This window comes from Electrophorus electricus, chromosome 18, assembly GCF_041902795.1.
Source record: "Electrophorus electricus isolate QZ-2024a chromosome 18, ASM4190279v1, whole genome shotgun sequence".
Classification (NCBI taxonomy): Eukaryota; Metazoa; Chordata; class Actinopteri; order Gymnotiformes; family Gymnotidae; genus Electrophorus; species Electrophorus electricus.
The window spans coordinates 2274202-2291408 of record NC_137514.1 but is presented as its reverse complement, the minus strand read 5'-3'; the positions used below and the strand labels follow the sequence as shown (position 1 = coordinate 2291408).

General features: G+C 39.8%; 1 protein-coding gene across 8 annotated transcripts; it reads right to left on the bottom strand.

Moving 5' to 3' along the window:
* Positions 1 to 882: 882 nt before the first annotated feature.
* Positions 883 to 17196, bottom strand: LOC145652056 (nuclear factor 7, brain-like). 8 transcript variants are annotated; one of them, XM_081701385.1, is made up of 13 exons: positions 16990 to 17196; positions 14155 to 16341; positions 13543 to 13871; positions 12796 to 13107; positions 12197 to 12584; positions 11089 to 11220; positions 5456 to 5765; positions 5031 to 5126; positions 4402 to 4632; positions 4271 to 4293; positions 3935 to 4053; positions 2670 to 3046; positions 883 to 1294 (listed from the first exon to the last, which is right to left on the bottom strand). In XM_081701385.1, exons 6-13 carry the CDS (start codon positions 11103 to 11105, stop codon positions 1139 to 1141), a joined length of 1329 nt encoding a protein of 442 aa, XP_081557511.1. In that variant the 5' UTR covers positions 11106 to 11220; positions 12197 to 12584; positions 12796 to 13107; positions 13543 to 13871; positions 14155 to 16341; positions 16990 to 17196; the 3' UTR covers positions 883 to 1138. The 8 variants fall into 8 exon arrangements, with proteins under 8 accessions (XP_081557511.1, XP_081557512.1, XP_081557514.1 ...); XM_081701386.1 differs by lacking the exon at positions 16990 to 17196 and having other exon boundaries at positions 13543 to 13960; positions 14155 to 16640; XM_081701388.1 differs by lacking the exon at positions 16990 to 17196 and having other exon boundaries at positions 13509 to 13871; positions 14155 to 16640.
* Positions 17197 to 17207: the final 11 nt, after the last annotated feature.

Sequence of the window (17207 nt, the reverse complement as noted above, 5' to 3'; positions counted from 1 at the left end):
AATGTACCCTTGTTTTGGTACAAAAAGCAAATTCCCAGTCATGATTCTAACAGCCAATGTCTCATTGTCTTTAAAAAACTTAATTATGTCCAAAATATTTATAGTTCTTGCAGATCAATTTCTTTTGTTTTTATTTTTAGGCTTCCATCACATGTTTCTTTGGTTTATTACAAGGGATTACTGTGTATGCAAAAGTATTAGTTCTGCATTAGTGGGAGTATATTATTATATTATTAGTGGGAGTATATCAAATGTTAAGTGATTAGTGATCTTAAGATCAAGCAGGTCATGTTAATTAACATATCCATTATTCTTGAGTGTCATGTTAATGAATTCATGAATATCCTGTGCAATATTTTTACATACCCACAAAAAGCTGCATGTATGTATTTGCTAATGAAAAAAATGTCACCGTGGTGATCTTCTTTTTGCCTTTGGTATGATGCTCATTTCCTAATATTGGCCCTTATCAGATGAAAACAAATTACCTACAGCTTCCCTGAAGGTTATTATTATGACATCTGCGGAACAATGAGTCACTTTGCTGTGTAATGTTACTTCTGGTAGCGCCACAGAACTCATGGGCAAACAAACATAATGCAGGAAGCAACGAAGTGTGGGATCACCAGAATGCCGAAAAGTCCAAACACCTTCCACTTCTGAGAAAAACGAGCTTGGAAAAAATGTGAACTGGGATTTTACTTTCTTCAAATTTCTAAGAATTTACCTATTTCTGTGTCATGCATGCAGACATTCATACATAACACTCATACATAACAATGCATAGCTTTAACCTTTAATAATGCACACATATAGTCTTTCCTAAGCAATGCTTTATAAATAGTGTCACAATGAGGAGTTAAAGCAGGAAGCAGGGACGAGTCACATAAAACTGAAACCTACATTTATTTTTACACAAAACAACAAAGATATAGCATGCAGGCTATGCTATATCTTTCAAACATCGACAACATACACAGTCAAACACAAGACTTATATACACGCACACTAACAATACACAATGAGGAGCAGGAGGGCGTGGCCATACACACACACCACACACACACACACACACACACAAGGGCCGTATCGTGATAGAGCCCCTCCCCAACGGCGTGACTCCTGGCGCACCAGCCTATCAGGCTACGGCCCCGAAACCAACGTCAAATGCCAAGACCGGGGGACAGAGCGCTCCGACCTGGGCCAGCGCGAGCAGGACAGCCGGGGGAATGACAGTGACCAGGACAACAACAAACACAGGGACAGACTCTCTGACACGTACAGGTGCTGACACCTGGGGGGACAAGACGAATGGCACAGATAGCATGATGGGGACAGACACGGTGACAGGGACAACATGTCAAAGATTTCAAAATCATAAGAGACATGAAAAATTTTAAAACATGGAAAACATGTTATACATAAAAATGCTACACCATAAACCAAACCAGTTATGCCGAAAATAAATGTATTATAAGACATTCAAAACATTTAAACAATTCTGGATATTCTAACATACCTGATTGTTATTACAGTAGTAATTACCAAAACATATTAAGAATGTATAATCTATATATATACATGTATATTTAATCAAGTAAATCATGAGGCATGCTTTAGTATTTTGGTGATTAATATTAGATACACATAAATGATTACTTATTCCATTTAAATAATAATGTCTGAAATATCTATATGATTATAAATATTTTGTTTCCCAGAATTCACACTGGATTAATTATTCTAGTTAAATGTTTTCAGACAGGCAGTAAGTGGCACAAATATGGAAACAGAATACTAAGAATCTATAGAATATTTTGTACTCAAGCTCATGACTTGTAGTAGATCAGAAAAGAAAAGAAAAGAAAAGAAAAACAAATAAACAAACAAACAAACAAACCAGCCCCGGCATGTGTTGCAGGTATGTGTGCAGAATCTCTGACTGGGGTAGAAGGGTCAGTGTGTGCAGACTCTCTGACTGGGGTAGAAGGGTCAGTGTGTGCAGACTCTCTGACTGGGGTAGAAGGGTCAGTGTGTCCAGACTCTCTGACTGGGGTAGAAGGGTCAGTGTGTCCAGACTCTCTGACTGGGGTAGAAGGGTCAGTGTGTGCAGACTCTCTGACTAGGGTAGAAGGGTCAGTGTGTCCAGACTCTCTGACTGGGGTAGAAGGGTCAGTGTGTCCAGACTCTCTGACTGGGGTAGAAGGGTCAGTGTGTCCAGACTCTCTGACTGGGGTAGAAGGGTCAGTGTGTGCAGACTCTCTGACTGGGGTAGAAGGGTCAGTGTGTGCAGACTCTCTGACTGGGGTAGAAGGGTCAGTGTTCTTCTCAGCCTGATGTGGTAACTCATTTTGTGGGGTGGTGGGACAGTTCTTTTTAAGGGGGTGGCAGTAGTTGTTGCTATTTGTAAAGACAAGGTGGCTGCAAGTCACGCTGCTCTATTACATTTTATTCATTTTTTAAAAATTGGTGAAACACTTAATTATCTTGTTATATTTTTAAAAAGATCAGGACAAATCTGCAGCATTTTAACTAACTGCCATTGAAACTTTGGCTGGCAGTATTTTCAGTGGGATATCACTGATTGTAGAAAAATATGGATACATTTTCTCTCGTGTATGTGCATAAGTGTGTAATTGTATGTTGGATTCAGGGTTGGTGAAAGTCACCTTGTTATTGTTCCAGTCCACCTGTACACGGATTCTCCTCACTCTCTCAGCTCCGAGATATCTTGTGTTGAACGAGTACGATCCGTCATTCCGACTTATCGTCCAGAATCCATCCTGTGGGCTCACTGAGAGTTTATCTTTTCTTTTGACAGACTCTTTCACCAGTCCAATGGTCCAGTTCTCGCTTTCCCCTACATCCACCACCCAGCTGTGTGTTCCAGAGCCCAGGGACTCAGAGCCCAGGATGACGGGGTCTACAGCAAACCTTTCACGATTATTGGGGAGGTTCTGCTTTGTGTCCCGACAGGTCACTTTGATTAAATCAGCAGACAGGTGAAGACGGCTGTTTGCAGAGTTTGGCTCCAAAATCACTGGATCTTTAAAAAGAATAATAATCATGAATTACTTGTAAATATTTTAAGACTAACCAAGAGACAAATTTAATTTCCACTTTTTACATTAATGCAAACCCAGTAACTGGTGACATTTGAACCCTGTGGGGTCTAGAGTTGTTTCGTTGTTGTTGAAATTAATAATTAGTTGTGTGCACATAGTATTGTATATCCAACAGTTCTACAAATACACTTATTTTATATAGTATATAGTACTATATAAAATAAGTATATAAAATATAGTATATATATATATATATATTTTTTTTTTTTTTTGTGTGTGTGTGTGTGTGTGTGTGTGTGTGTGTGTGTGTGTGTGTGTGTGTGTGTGTGTGTGTGTATTTTTCAAAATGTTTTAGTATGGTGATGAGTATGTGGAAGTGGTGTGTGTGAGTTCCCAATGAGATGAAAGAAACATCAGCCGTTACCAGAAAAGGCAGTTATTCAGTTGTTTAAAGTGTTATTTATGTGATATTTACATATAATATTAGATAAGTGAAAAAGAGCAATATGAGATTGTAGTGTAAAATATGCAGTCTGTAAGTAACCCTTGACTGGAGTGTAGGTGAGTTCTAGTCCTATGCATGTTAAATGAAGTAATTATTAAAGTGTGTTGGCTGTGAGCAGGGCTAATATAGGGCTCATCCCTATATTACTAGGAATCAAAGGATGTGGCAGCCTTTATGCTAGTATAGATGCAGTATTGATCCAGTTATGGAGAAGGTAGAAAGTCTGAACTAGTCCCTTTATAAGAAAAATAAGGGGGATGTACATTACAGTATGTGTAGAGATGTATGCAAAGTATCCTAAATATATTTATGAATATAGATAAATATTTTTGTAGAGATTGTGCCTCACGGCCCATCCACTCACAGTAAGGACAGATGTCCTTCATTTTCTCCCACACTCTGTATCTCAGATTCCCCAGATGTTTGGACACATCAATCAGAGCTCCATGGTCCTCTTTTAGATCTGGCACTGTGTACTCTGCACTAAAACATACAAAATACATATATACATTTAATGGATTTGATACAATTTGATATGGAAAATACAATACGTTATTGTCGATGTTGCAAAATACAAATATATAATTTATGATTTTGAATATATTTAAATACACATTTTAAATAATTATTTTGTAAATGCACCACATGAGAATTCCAAACTAAACACCATATTATATAAAATCTTGAAGCAGATTTTTACCTCTCTTCAACATCTTTAAGGTTCTAGAAAGAAAATACATTTTAAAACAACATGAGAAATATTGGAAACTACAGTGTTATGCCGATTGTCATTTAATGCCATATTTAGAGATATTTTGTTAATGAAGTTACTTTTAGGAATAAACTATCCTCAGTATTCATATGATCCTCAATGTGTTTGATCCTTCTAGAGAGAGAAGACATGAATCCATCCATCTCTTCTATCCTGTCTTTCATCTTCTGAGCTTTTCTCTCCTCTTCCTTCTTCAGTGCAGCGAGCCTGCTCTCCTCCTCCTCTTTCAGGAACCTGTAAAGCTTCTCAAATTCTTTCTTTATCTGCATCTGCGTGTTCATGAACTGAGACTGAAAAAGAGGATGTGAGAGTTTTCTTTTGACATTTCTCAGAACAGTCTTAATGCAGTTTAATGCAGTCAGCACCAATGTGTGAACAATTGATGTTAAACAGTAGGTTTACGTAGGTTTAGCACAAAGAGAGTCATATGTATGTGCCCCCTGCCAAAACACACACACACACACACACACACACACACACAAAGAGCGAGAGAGCTCTGACCATCAGAATCACCCATCATTCTGAAATAATGCTGAATTTAGCAAACATTTCTATTGTTATTTAAGTAAAATATGTGCCCCAAATTTTCCACAAGGTTTTGGTAAAAAAAAAAAAAAGGAAAAAAAAGAAAAAAAACATGGGGTCAAAATAAACTGTCTGCCTATAAAAAACCCATGCTGACATGAACCTGGATTTCTTGGGAGATGGAGACACAGGTGAGTTTTTCTGAGGCAAAGGCTACATGGTTTGCCTGTAACTCCTGAAGAGGACCTCTGAGCTCCTCCTGCACATGTGTTCAGGAGAAAACACAGTCACTGCATGTGACTCCAAAAGGAAATGATTCAAAAGATTATGTAACTCATTTACCGCTGGAATGACCGAAACTATAGGTTTTTTTTTTTCTACCGCAAAAAAATAAGGACCACCTAATTTTGTGATAAACATTGTCTAGTATGTAGAAATCTGTCTGGTGTAATTAAAAATATATATATTAGCCATTAGTAATAATATTTTTAATAAATCTAATTTGCTCAAATGTTCATGTTCCACAGAATTCTACAGAATTCTTGAAATGATCCATCCAGTGTAAATGGTGATCCATGCACCTCTTACCCTGTTCTCACTGGCAGCTTTGCTGATGGAGCAGAAGTTGTGATTGTTGTGCTGTTCTGTCACACACTTGGCACAGACCAGCTGCTCATCATGCATGCAGAACAGCTGCAAATTCAGGTCGTGCTCCGAGCACAGCAGCCCCTCGGCCTTGTGGGTAATCCTGCGGCTCCTTTCTTGAAGGAAGGACTCGCAGGCGCTCTTCAGTGCGCGGTTGACGGGTGGGGTCGCCACGGACGACCTCTTCCTGCAGAGTGGGCACTCGTTGGCTCTCTGTTCAGCCCAGTTCTCTTCTAAGCAGGACTTGCAGAAGCTGTGGGTGCAGAGGAGAATCACCGGTGTGTTGTAAATGCTGTGGCACAGTGTGCACTTGAGATTCTCCTCCAATGCAGAGACGAGAGACGACGCCATGGCGACACACTGTGACCTGCAGCTGTGGAAGGGCTTGTGAAGCAGCTTTGACTTCCTTGTTTATACAGCTATCTACATCCTTGTTCCTGCTCAAATGTGAAGGTGTGCTAAACTTTTATGGCACACAGCCAACTGATAAGAATGTACTGGGCTTATACTAATATATGCAAAGTTAATGTAGTAATCTGACATTTGTGAACAAGCATTTCAAACTACTTTATATATATATATATATATATATATATATATATATATATATATATATATATATATATATATATATATATATATATATAATGAATATTTGGTTTTAACCTTTTTCCTTTTTGATGATCAAAAGGTACAACAGATTTTGTTTTGTTCTGTGATGTGGATATAAGAATCAGATATTACTCTTTAGCTCGTTATGCCCTAGCAGAGCCCAACCCATGAGCACACACACACACACACACACACACACAGCAATGACTGGTGCACACCTATTTATTCTATTTAGAAGCAGCACTTCTCAATCTACAAAGAATAGGTGTGGGCCAGTCATTGCTGTATTTCATGCAGCAGGCTCCATGTTGGACAGAGATGTATGTGAATCAGACATACATGCCCATGACTGGGAGTGGTTGCATCCCGCTGTTGTCATTACAGCCTGTGTTGCTTTAAAACATACTGAACTGAACTTCGTAATGTGACTCCATGCACAGGGCAAAGCACAAGTGCAGTTACCCATTGTTTTAATAAACAAAATCAAAGTCCAATGTATTTATGTGGTGCTTTTTACAACAGATGTTGTCACAAAGCAGCTTTACAAATGTCCAAGCGCAAGCCCCCAGTGAGCAAGCCAAGAGGCAAGGAAAATCTCCTCAGAGCATGAGGAAGAAACCTTGGGAGGAACTAAGACTCAAAGGGGGTGCCCAACTTCCTCTGGCCAGCAGTGGACACTACAGTAGTAAAAATATAAACAATATGGAGCAGAATAGGTAGTGAAAGAGAAAAATAAATAATAATAATAAAAATGAAAAAATAAGCAATTAATGTCTAATCTGGTTTTCTAGAAGTCCTAGTCTGGTCCCGATGGTGTGCGCGTGTTCTAAACCCATCCCCCATGAGAACGGAGAGTAGTTGGCTGGGTGGAGGTGTGGTGGGATATAGCAGGGGGGCATCAGGGGGTGGTGGGAGGAGCCATGTCAGCTGAGAGGGGTTGACTCTCAGTAAAATCATGGCATCAGGGGTAGGTGAATCTCAGCAGAAAGAGAGACTAGATTATTAGACATGTCCAGATAAGAGGGTGTGTAAATTAGGGAACTATAATGTGCAAAGACAGACTCTGGCAGATCTAGCTATAGTAGCACAGCTAAAAGGAACGAGCCAGAAGGAGCCACAGACATGAGGGCACCCTGGAACCTCAGCACTCTGCTGCTCTCAGTCAACAAACTTGAGTTACAAAAGAGAGGTGAAGTGACAACACCATAACATCCCAGTTTACCATAACACTCAATGCCCATGGACCCCCAGATCTACACCTTTACCTAAGATGGGATGTAATTAATAAAATGTCTGTGTACAGGTTTACAGCCTTGCCTTAAATATTAAGACTGGGTGTCTGAGTCTCGAACATTTACAATAAGGTTATTCCAGAGTGTGGGAACTTTATAGGAAAAGGCTCTGGCCCCTGTGGTAAATTTTCTTATTCTTGGTTGTAGTAAATTTCCTGCACCTTTTTATCTAAGCAGATGTGGTGGGTCGTAATGCACTAGGACTTCTCTAAGGTATTGTGGGGCAAGACCATTCGGTGCTTTCATTACAAGAAATTTATGATCAAAATTTTACTGGGAGCCAATGTAACATAGCTAAGATAGGAGTAAATGTTCATGCAGTGAAGCAAGGCGGTCCTATAAATATTATTTACATGAGCTTCAAACGAGAGAAAGATTTAGGAAGATCAAGGAAGAGTTTATTGAATTTAGTGAAGGTTCAATTACTTCAGGTAGGATTTCTTTAAGAAAGTGTGTGGGCAGTGAATCTAGTTAGCAAGTGGTGGATTTTGAGTGCAAGATCAGAGATTTAAGTTCAGGCTCTTGAATAGGAGTAAAGGATTCTAGAGACATTTTTGTCTTGGTTGTTCTGATCTCGAAGTAGCTGCCTGATGTCACATTAATACTATGAACATTACTACTATATGATGATGTAATCTGAGCATAGGTGTCTGCTTTATTACTAGTTAGATGTGCAATTGTACTAAAAAGAAATCTAGGATTATTTTTGCTATTTTCTATTAGGGCTGAGAGATAAACTGTTTGAGCGGTAATAAGTGCTTTTCTATACTTGAGAAGGCTCTCCTTCTATGCAAGCTGGAAGACTACAAGTTTAGAGTGACACCATTTACATGTGTCCTATTTTAAATTGCGAATGTGATCATTATATCAAGGTGCTAATTTCTGTCCCTAACAAAGCCAAGGAAAGCATCCGTGTGACGTGCTGGAGGTTAGTACTTATTCCACACTGCCCGCATCCAGTAGTGCTATCTGTTCCGTGCTGTACACACTGCTATGTATTCGTCATATTTATTCACTGTGTTTGCTTTGCTCTTAGGTGGAGCTCTGCTAGGGCATATAGAGCGAAGGCAAAACCTGCAGGACATGGAGAACTATTACTAATGTATTATTATTGCTATTGTTATTGCCATCACTAGTGTTACGGAGCAGCGGTAGCCTAGTGGGTAGTAGCCTTTGGGCTAGTAATAAGAAGCTTGTGAGTTTGAATCCTGGTTCTTCATGCAGCCACTCTTGGGCCCTTGAGCAAGCCCCTTAAGCCTGTTAGGGGTGCCATATGGTGTCTGACCCCAGCTTGCTAGACATGTGAAGACTGTATTGTGTTGCCTTGTACCTGTACTGAGCAATGACAATACATTGGATTTAATTCTATTTTCTATTATATTTCTCACTCCCTCTTTTAAAATAATCAGATTCTTAAATGCATTCCTGAAATGCAAATGTTTAGCCACAACAATGAACCCATCGCTTTCCTCTTGTAGCGTGACATGTACAGCAGACAGAGGAACAAATACAGGAGAAGTTTGAAAAGTTTTACTTGTTCCTCGGAGAGGAGACCAGGATCGCTGCACTGAAGGAGGAGCCAGGAACGCACACAGTACTTCCTAATCTCTGTTAACCATCAACCTCAGCCATTCCTCCACTCCCCAGTCTAAGTCAATCATCACCCTCAGTCACCTCTCAATCACTTATTATTTATTCTGTTCACTTTTTCTCTCTTTTTTCCCCCATTTAAACCCCACAGGTGCTGTAGTCCAGTACCTCATATTGTAACATGCTCATCTCACAAGCCAAGCCGCTGCCTTACGCTTCTTCAAATTTCAAGTTCGAGTTCAAGTTTGGTTCAAGTTTGGTTTATTTGTCACATACATAGTCATACACAGTATAACTCGCAGTGAAATGGTTGAGAGTGCTCTGTCCAAACTGAGGAGAAAAGAAAACAGGGGTGCATAGAGAAATATATATCTATATATATACAAAATATATTAACAATGTATGTACAATATATGCATATTATGTTTATATACACAATGTACAATGTATATATGGATATGTATATATGTATGTACATAATGTACAGTTCCATCTTGTAATTGAACATATTTACAGTTATATGTTACATGGTGGTGGTGGTCCCCACAGTTTATGAGTTTCCCTGATTCAGGGCCCGAATGGCCTGTGGAAAGAAGCTCCTGTTCACTTGTGGACTTTATTCCTGCCTCACTGTGCGCCTTTTAGCAAAGTTCCTTATTTCTCAAATAAACATCACTTTTTTTTTTACTGCCACACTCACGTCTCATTTCTGCATTAAAAATGTCACATTAACCTTAAGGATGCAGAAACAAATGTTAAACACTGCTGGGGTATATTATTCACGTAAGTATTGCTACTAGGCTGAGGGTGGTATCCAGACACTGATCCCTGGACGTGTCATTGTCACTTGTACCAGAATCACACGCACTACCAGGTCATTGTCACTCGTACCAGCATCACACGCACTACCAGGTCAGTGTCACTCGTACCAGCATCACACGCACTACCAGGTCAGTGTCACTCGTACCAGCATCACACGCACTACCAGGTCAGTGTCACTCGTACCAGCATCACACGCACTACCAGGTCATTGTCACTCGTACCAGCATCACACGCACTACCAGGTCAGTGTCACTCGTACCAGCATCACACGCACTACCAGGTCAGTGTCACTCGTACCAGCATCACACGCACTACCAGGTCAGTGTCACTCGTACCAGCATCACACGCACTACCAGGTCAGTGTCACTCGTACCAGAATCACACGCACTACCAGGTCAGTGTCACTCGTACCAGAATCACACGCACTACCAGGTCAGTGTCACTCGTACCAGCATCACACGCACTACCAGGTCAGTGTCACTCGTACCAGAATCACACGCACTACCAGGTCAGTGTCACTCGTACCAGCATCACACGCACTACCAGGTCAGTGTCACTCGTACCAGCATCACACGCACTACCAGGTCAGTGTCACTCGTACCAGAATCACACGCACTACCAGGTCAGTGTCACTCGTACCAGCATCACACGCACTACCAGGTCAGTGTCACTCGTACCAGCATCACACGCACTACCAGGTCAGTGTCACTCGTACCAGCATCACACGCACTACCAGGTCAGTGTCACTCGTACCAGAATCACACGCACTACCAGGTCAGTGTCACTCGTACCAGCATCACACGCACTACCAGGTCAGTGTCACTCGTACCAGCATCACACGCACTACCAGGTCAGTGTCACTCGTACCAGAATCACACGCACTACCAGGTCAGTGTCACTCGTACCAGCATCACACGCACTACCAGGTCAGTGTCACTCGTACCAGCATCACACGCACTACATGTGTGTGTGGGTGTGTGTGTGTGTGTGTGTGTGTGTGTGTGTGTGTGTGTGTGTGTGTATGTATATGTGTGTGGGGGTGTGTGTGTATGTATATGTGTGTGTGTGTGTGTGTATATGTATGTGTGTGGGTGTGTGTGTGTGTGTGTGTGTATGTATATGTATATGTGTGTGGGTGTGTGTGTGTGTGTATATGTATATGTGTGTGGGTGTGTGTGTGTGTGTATATGTATATGTGTGTGGGTGTGTGTGTGTGTGTGTGTGTGTGTGTGTGTGTGTGTGTGTGTGTGTGTATTTTACCTTGTGTCCTCTTGCATCTCAGTTTATAGGGCACGAGTGCTAATGCTCCAGTCAGCAGCAGAGCCACGCCAACACACACAGTAATGAGGGACAGCGACAAGACAGAGTGATGTAGACCTGGGAGATACACAGCTGGAACAAAAATATTTTATTATAAACTCACCACCTGTCAACAACAGCAGCAAAACAACAAAATATTCCGCTGGAACATCTGCCATATTTTTTAACATAGATTAAAGCACAGTAGGTCCACTGAGCTGTCACTTCTCATTCTGCTATACAGGTCTCTTCCAAAACACACAGCTGGGTGAACTGAAAGTTACGTCCTGTGCTTTTGTGAATCCCAGTGAGTCAATGTGCAGAGGAAGAGCATGAGAAAACAGCACTCTCTCTCATTAAAGAAGGTGAGATAGATATTCTGACTTCTTTGGTGTATTTCCTTAAGCACTCTTGGCTTTATCTTTCTAGTCTTTTTATCTTTATTTCTCTCATCCCTTGCAAATTGCCATTAATTAAAAACCAAAGGTAATAATGTTACTTTCAGCCTCATTAATCTGCATATCTACTGCTGTATATATTCAAAATTGTAGTAAAGTAGAGTTTCTGTTTCTTTACTGCAATTTTAAATATCTCTACGTCTCTTACTACAGTACACTGCAGTTAACCTAGAATATTCTTCTTTCATATATATATATATATATATATATATATATATATATATATATATATATATATATATATATATATATATATATAAACACTAGATTTAAATTTGTGTTTTAAACTGTATGTCAGTGATTATATTGTGGCACTTGCATTTAAAAAATCCATTCACATTAATGAGAATCCTATGAAAAATATTATTTTAAAGGCCAAAATAAATTTGTCTTAGCATTTACTAAATTTTGCTTTATATACTCTTATATTTTTTTAAATACTGTGCAATGTTTTCAATGCACTTTGTTTACAGAGAAAGAGAGAGAGAGAGAGAGAGAGAGAGAGAGAGAGAGAGAGAGACGTTTAAAGTCATATCTTAAACTCATAGTCCCAGAACATGAGAGTCCATAACTGAAGCCCTTTAACAGGTGTGTGAAATGTGGCATCTTACCAGGCATACTTTTTTATCATGAAAATGGCGCTGAAAGTGAAGTGAAGGTTCTCACATGTGACGTGGAGCTGTATTTTACTGAAGACAGGAAAGTATAGGGTCACAGATTCCCTTTGTCTCTGAGCGCCACACAGGTAAAGTCCTCCATCCTCCACTGTCACATCACTGATTCCCACACTAAACATGTTTGCTTGTGTGTGTTCCAAAAGGGAAAACTTCTGTTTCCCTTCTGGTTGTCGGACAGCAGGAATGACTGCACGGATGCTGTGATTATCCACTCTGAGCACATACTTGATATCACTTTTATACTCCTCTGGATGTGTACAGTTCAGCGTAATGTTCTGTCCTTGGTGAGCTGTTTGTATGAGTAACTGTCCACAGCAAGGATCTGCCATCCAAACAAAATGAGTCAATGAGTAATTTATGTGTTATAAAGCACTAGAAAGAGGGAGAAAGCCCTTCCTCACTTTTCAGGGGTGTAAAAGATCAGGTTAAAAAAGTAAAACTGTCCAAAGCTGAGCAAATAAAGTGTCTGAGAAATCAAACCTAGAAGATTTAGTTAATGATGTCAGTGGAAAATACAATATAAAGTCTTTCACCTTCTTTCACACTGAGTGTCACATCTGAACTCGAGGCTCCTTCTACTCCACACCTGTAGGTTCCAGCATCCTGCTTACGTATGTTCCTAATTACCACCCAGCAAATTCCAATCTTAGTATCATCCACAACTATGAATTTTATTTCATCAGCCCACATGTTCACCATCTGGGGAATGATTTTATCTGTGCATTTGCCTTGTTTTATCTTGCAAAACTGTTTTGTGTGATTCATGTACTTAAGGATATCATAATGCCAGTTGATGATGACACTTCCTCCTGTGTAGCCAATCACATCTGCACAGTGTACACGACCTGCCAATCAAAATGCAGTTCCTCTTTTAGAGTCTTGTTATCTGAAGCAAGGGCTTCATATCATCCACAAAAACAATTATGTTATTATTATTTAAAAAACAAAAAACTAAATAAATAGGGGCAGTTCTAAATAGGGTGAAACTTTGACCATGTCACACACTCATAATAAATTAAACTTTCCTCTTTTAGAATAATCCAATCTGTAGCTGTATCTGTGTCTTTTTATCATTCACAACCAAAAACAGCTAAATAAACCATGACAATTGTTTTTACAATTAAAGCACAAAATAAACTGGAACTATGAGATGGACAAAAGAACCATGTCACACACACTCATAATAAATTAAACTATGTGCTGGACCTATGAACCATGTCACACACTCATAATAAAGGAAACATACTCTAAAAGCCTTTGAGGGGAGTTGAACTTCTGACCTGAGAAGAGCCAGAAACTGAAGATGAGGAGGAGCTTCATCCTTTAGTCACTGGATTTATTCTGGTCATCAGTTTGTGCTCCGAAAGGACTGAAGACTTTTTTCAGTAGTTCTAAAAGTCTGAAAGGTTGAACTCTCTCTCCCCCTTCCACTCCTTTTCCCCCGTAACACCACTTCCTCTTCTTTGTAGTCCCTCTGTTGTTTTATCTTAAACACTTCCTCCTGTCTGTGGTCAGTCCTCTCCTCTATGCATTACTGAAACTGCATTATACCATATATGTACTCTCTGGCTTGACAGTTTGACAGTGAAGTTGACCAAATGGTGAGAAGCTATAAGTGCAAAAGAGGTTTCATATATTACATTCAGCGATGGCTCATGACTGCTGCACAATAGACGAGAGCTTTCCAGATACAAATCTCTGTTATGTAGAAATAAAAACATATTAACACCTTTAACTACTTCTTTGTTGACTGTTTATTACATTTGCCAATCAAACAAAGTGACCCCACAAAGTGACCCCACTGTTCCTTCAATGTTATTACAAAGTCTCAAAACATCATAAACTGCTCATATTTCTTGACATATTAAGAATGAATAAACAGAATATCTTACCTGAGGATCCAGAAGTGGGTAAAGATGAGGAGACTCTTCATTCTCACTCACAGAAACGTGCTCTCTACGTTCTGTAGGAGTGGTTTTGTTCTGGTTCTCTAGCCCTCTCTGTGCATGTGTGTCTGTGCTCTCTTTTCTTGTTCTCTGGTATACGTCACACTCACAACCCCTCCCACCAGCACCACTACTGCGTGATTCATGTTGAGCTCTTAAAGCGATTGTTAAAACTGAAATGTGACCTGACCATATAATAAAACATAAGGCGTGTTGAACACTTTAAACATATTTTTATACATGCTTTTAAACGAACATATCTTAAAACTAAAAATCAGAAAACTAAAAAAGCTAATGTGGTTCAAACCCAGGTCAGACCGCTGATGACAACAAGAACCCACTGGGTGAGCAACCATGAGGGTGGACTTGTGCGCAAAATGGTTAGATCATAGAACAGGTAAAACAAGAAAAGAAAATAACCAAAGGTGGGGAGTTGAACCCCGGCCACTTTCTTGCAAGGCTAACAAACACCCATTAGACTGTGGCAGTTATAAAACTACTGGCACGTATATCACACTTCAAAGGAATGGAGGGCAACAGAACGAGAGGAAAAACTAAACACCATGCTGAATGTGGGAAAAAGGAGAACCAAGGACGCCACGGGAAGAACGGCAGCACCGATGCCCTGGGAAAACCAAACTAAAACTTCCCAAACAAACCAGAAAACAGGGAGGAACTGTAACGGCTAAGGGAAGCCTTGGGAGAGAGACAGATATGAGAGGGGAAAACTGGACAGGGGAGGGGACGTGTAAAAACACTGACACCCTTGTAGAGCAGAAGAGAGGTGTAGCACAAGGGCTCACAGACCTCAATACCCAGAGTTACCAGCTAGGAGCTTGGCTCAAAACTTTAGCAAAGACCCAACACTGAGTGACTGTGTCACTGGGCTTGTATAGATCTACCCCAGCTGTTGGGCATCAAGCCTGATTAGTAATGTGCCTGACTCGAGGTCTCTCTCGGTACTTTGTCCTGGTACCGACCCTTACAAAAACAATATTATGCTTCTAAATTAAATGTCTTACACAAAAAACTGAAATAGCAAGGAATTGAAATAAACGTACAGATCTTAATGTGTCAGATTTATGAGGGTCGATCCGCTTACTTGATGATCAGAAGCAGGCAAATCATAGCAGCTGCTTGGTGAGTGCTGGTGTGCTGCAGAGCCACGGATTAAAGATAATCTGAAATGTACATTTTTTATCTTTATAGTTTGTTCCTGGTCATATTGTGCACAATTCTTCATTTAAAACAGAAAAAGACGTTTGCCTCTAAAACATCTTATTTTTCTGATCATCAAGGCTGAGCAACAGGGGGGGGGGGAAATAATAATGTGATTGGTTTCATGCTCCAAATACATAACCAATGGATAATAATAAGTCTTTCCACACATTATTTCTTTATCCTAATCTCCAGTTTCTCACAAAAATGTGGCACACTGCAGAAAGATAATTTGTGTTTCATACTGATTTAAAAATATGGCACATTATGGAAAGTTAATTTGCTTCACACTGACTTAATATGTGGCGCACTATAGGATCATTTCTGTTTCATATTGACTTAAAAAGGTGTCACATTATGGAAGGATAATTTGATTCATGCTGGCTTAAAATAAAACCCTTTCTGTTCCTCTGAACCCTGAGCAGGTAAAATCTTTATTGGCTTGTCCTGTGTATTATGGAAGAAAGGAAAGATCTTCTCTCTAAATGTATCTTTGTAACTATGTAAGAGCCAATGATTGTTATCACTGAAAAACTTCACCTCCCCAGCTTCCCAGCTTAACTGGATTTTGATCCTCTGGTACGTCATGGCGGGAATCCGATTGTTCCAAGAGTATTTACCATTGTGAAGACCTATAGAGCACATGCTTTCAGCAGGAGATGCTTTTGAGATTTTTTTTTCTCTTTACAGATCCCTTTGATACCACAATAATCCACTCTACACACTGCTTGACCTCTATTAGCCAACTGTGCATGCCAGAGTCGAAGCCCTCAGAGCCCAGGACAATGGGGTAAATGCTAAACCTCTCAGGGGTGTTGGGGAGGTCTTGAGTTGTGCCTTGTCCCATGAGACTGCTTGGATCTGGAGAGATGCTTATGGTTCTACTTGTGATGTTTGGGTCCAAAGTTACAGGATCTTCAAAGAAATACAAGATTATAACACCAACATTATAATGTGTTCTAAAACTTTTGATTAGTATTTCCTTGTTTAAATCTTCATTGTGTCTACGCTAAATATGCAATACAATACTACACATTCTATTAGATCATCATTACAGGGACTCAGGTCAGTTTGTGCACTTTTTGACACCCAGTTCTAAATGACTTAATCTTATATGTGTGCTACAGTTAATGCTCTGCCTCACAATAGGATTTACTGTAGGCTGCTTTGGCACTTTATTTTTACTGACTTCCCACCATTTAGACTAAAAACAAGATAAGGTGAAATTCTTTAAAACCTGGCTAATCTTTCGTTTACAAAAACTATTGAAATAACATATACAGTATTTATGTAACTCCAGTGTTGAATTATTGTTTATGTAATGACTATTTATGCAAGTCCAGTGTTAAATTAATACATACTCTGTTAATCTAAGTACAGTGTTGCATTGACATATAGAGTGTTTATGTAGATCACAAGTTAATTAACATATGCATTGATTTTGTAAAACCAGCTGGACACAAAATGAGCAGAGTACAGAGTACCACTTCAGTTGTTTACTTCCCTTATCTTCTCCCACACTCTGTATCTCAGATTCCCCAGGTGTTGTACAGATATACTCACAATAAGGACAGATGTCCCTCACCTTCTCGCACACTCCAGGACCCACCGCTGGATCTGGAACTGTGTACTTAGCTTTGAAAACACATGCATACACACAATGCACTATACTTTGCTCTCTCTATATAAAATGCACTATAAAATGTATAAACTATAAACTAAAACAAACATCTCTACCATTACTAGAGCTTACATTTCACTGGCATCTGGATAGGTCTAGA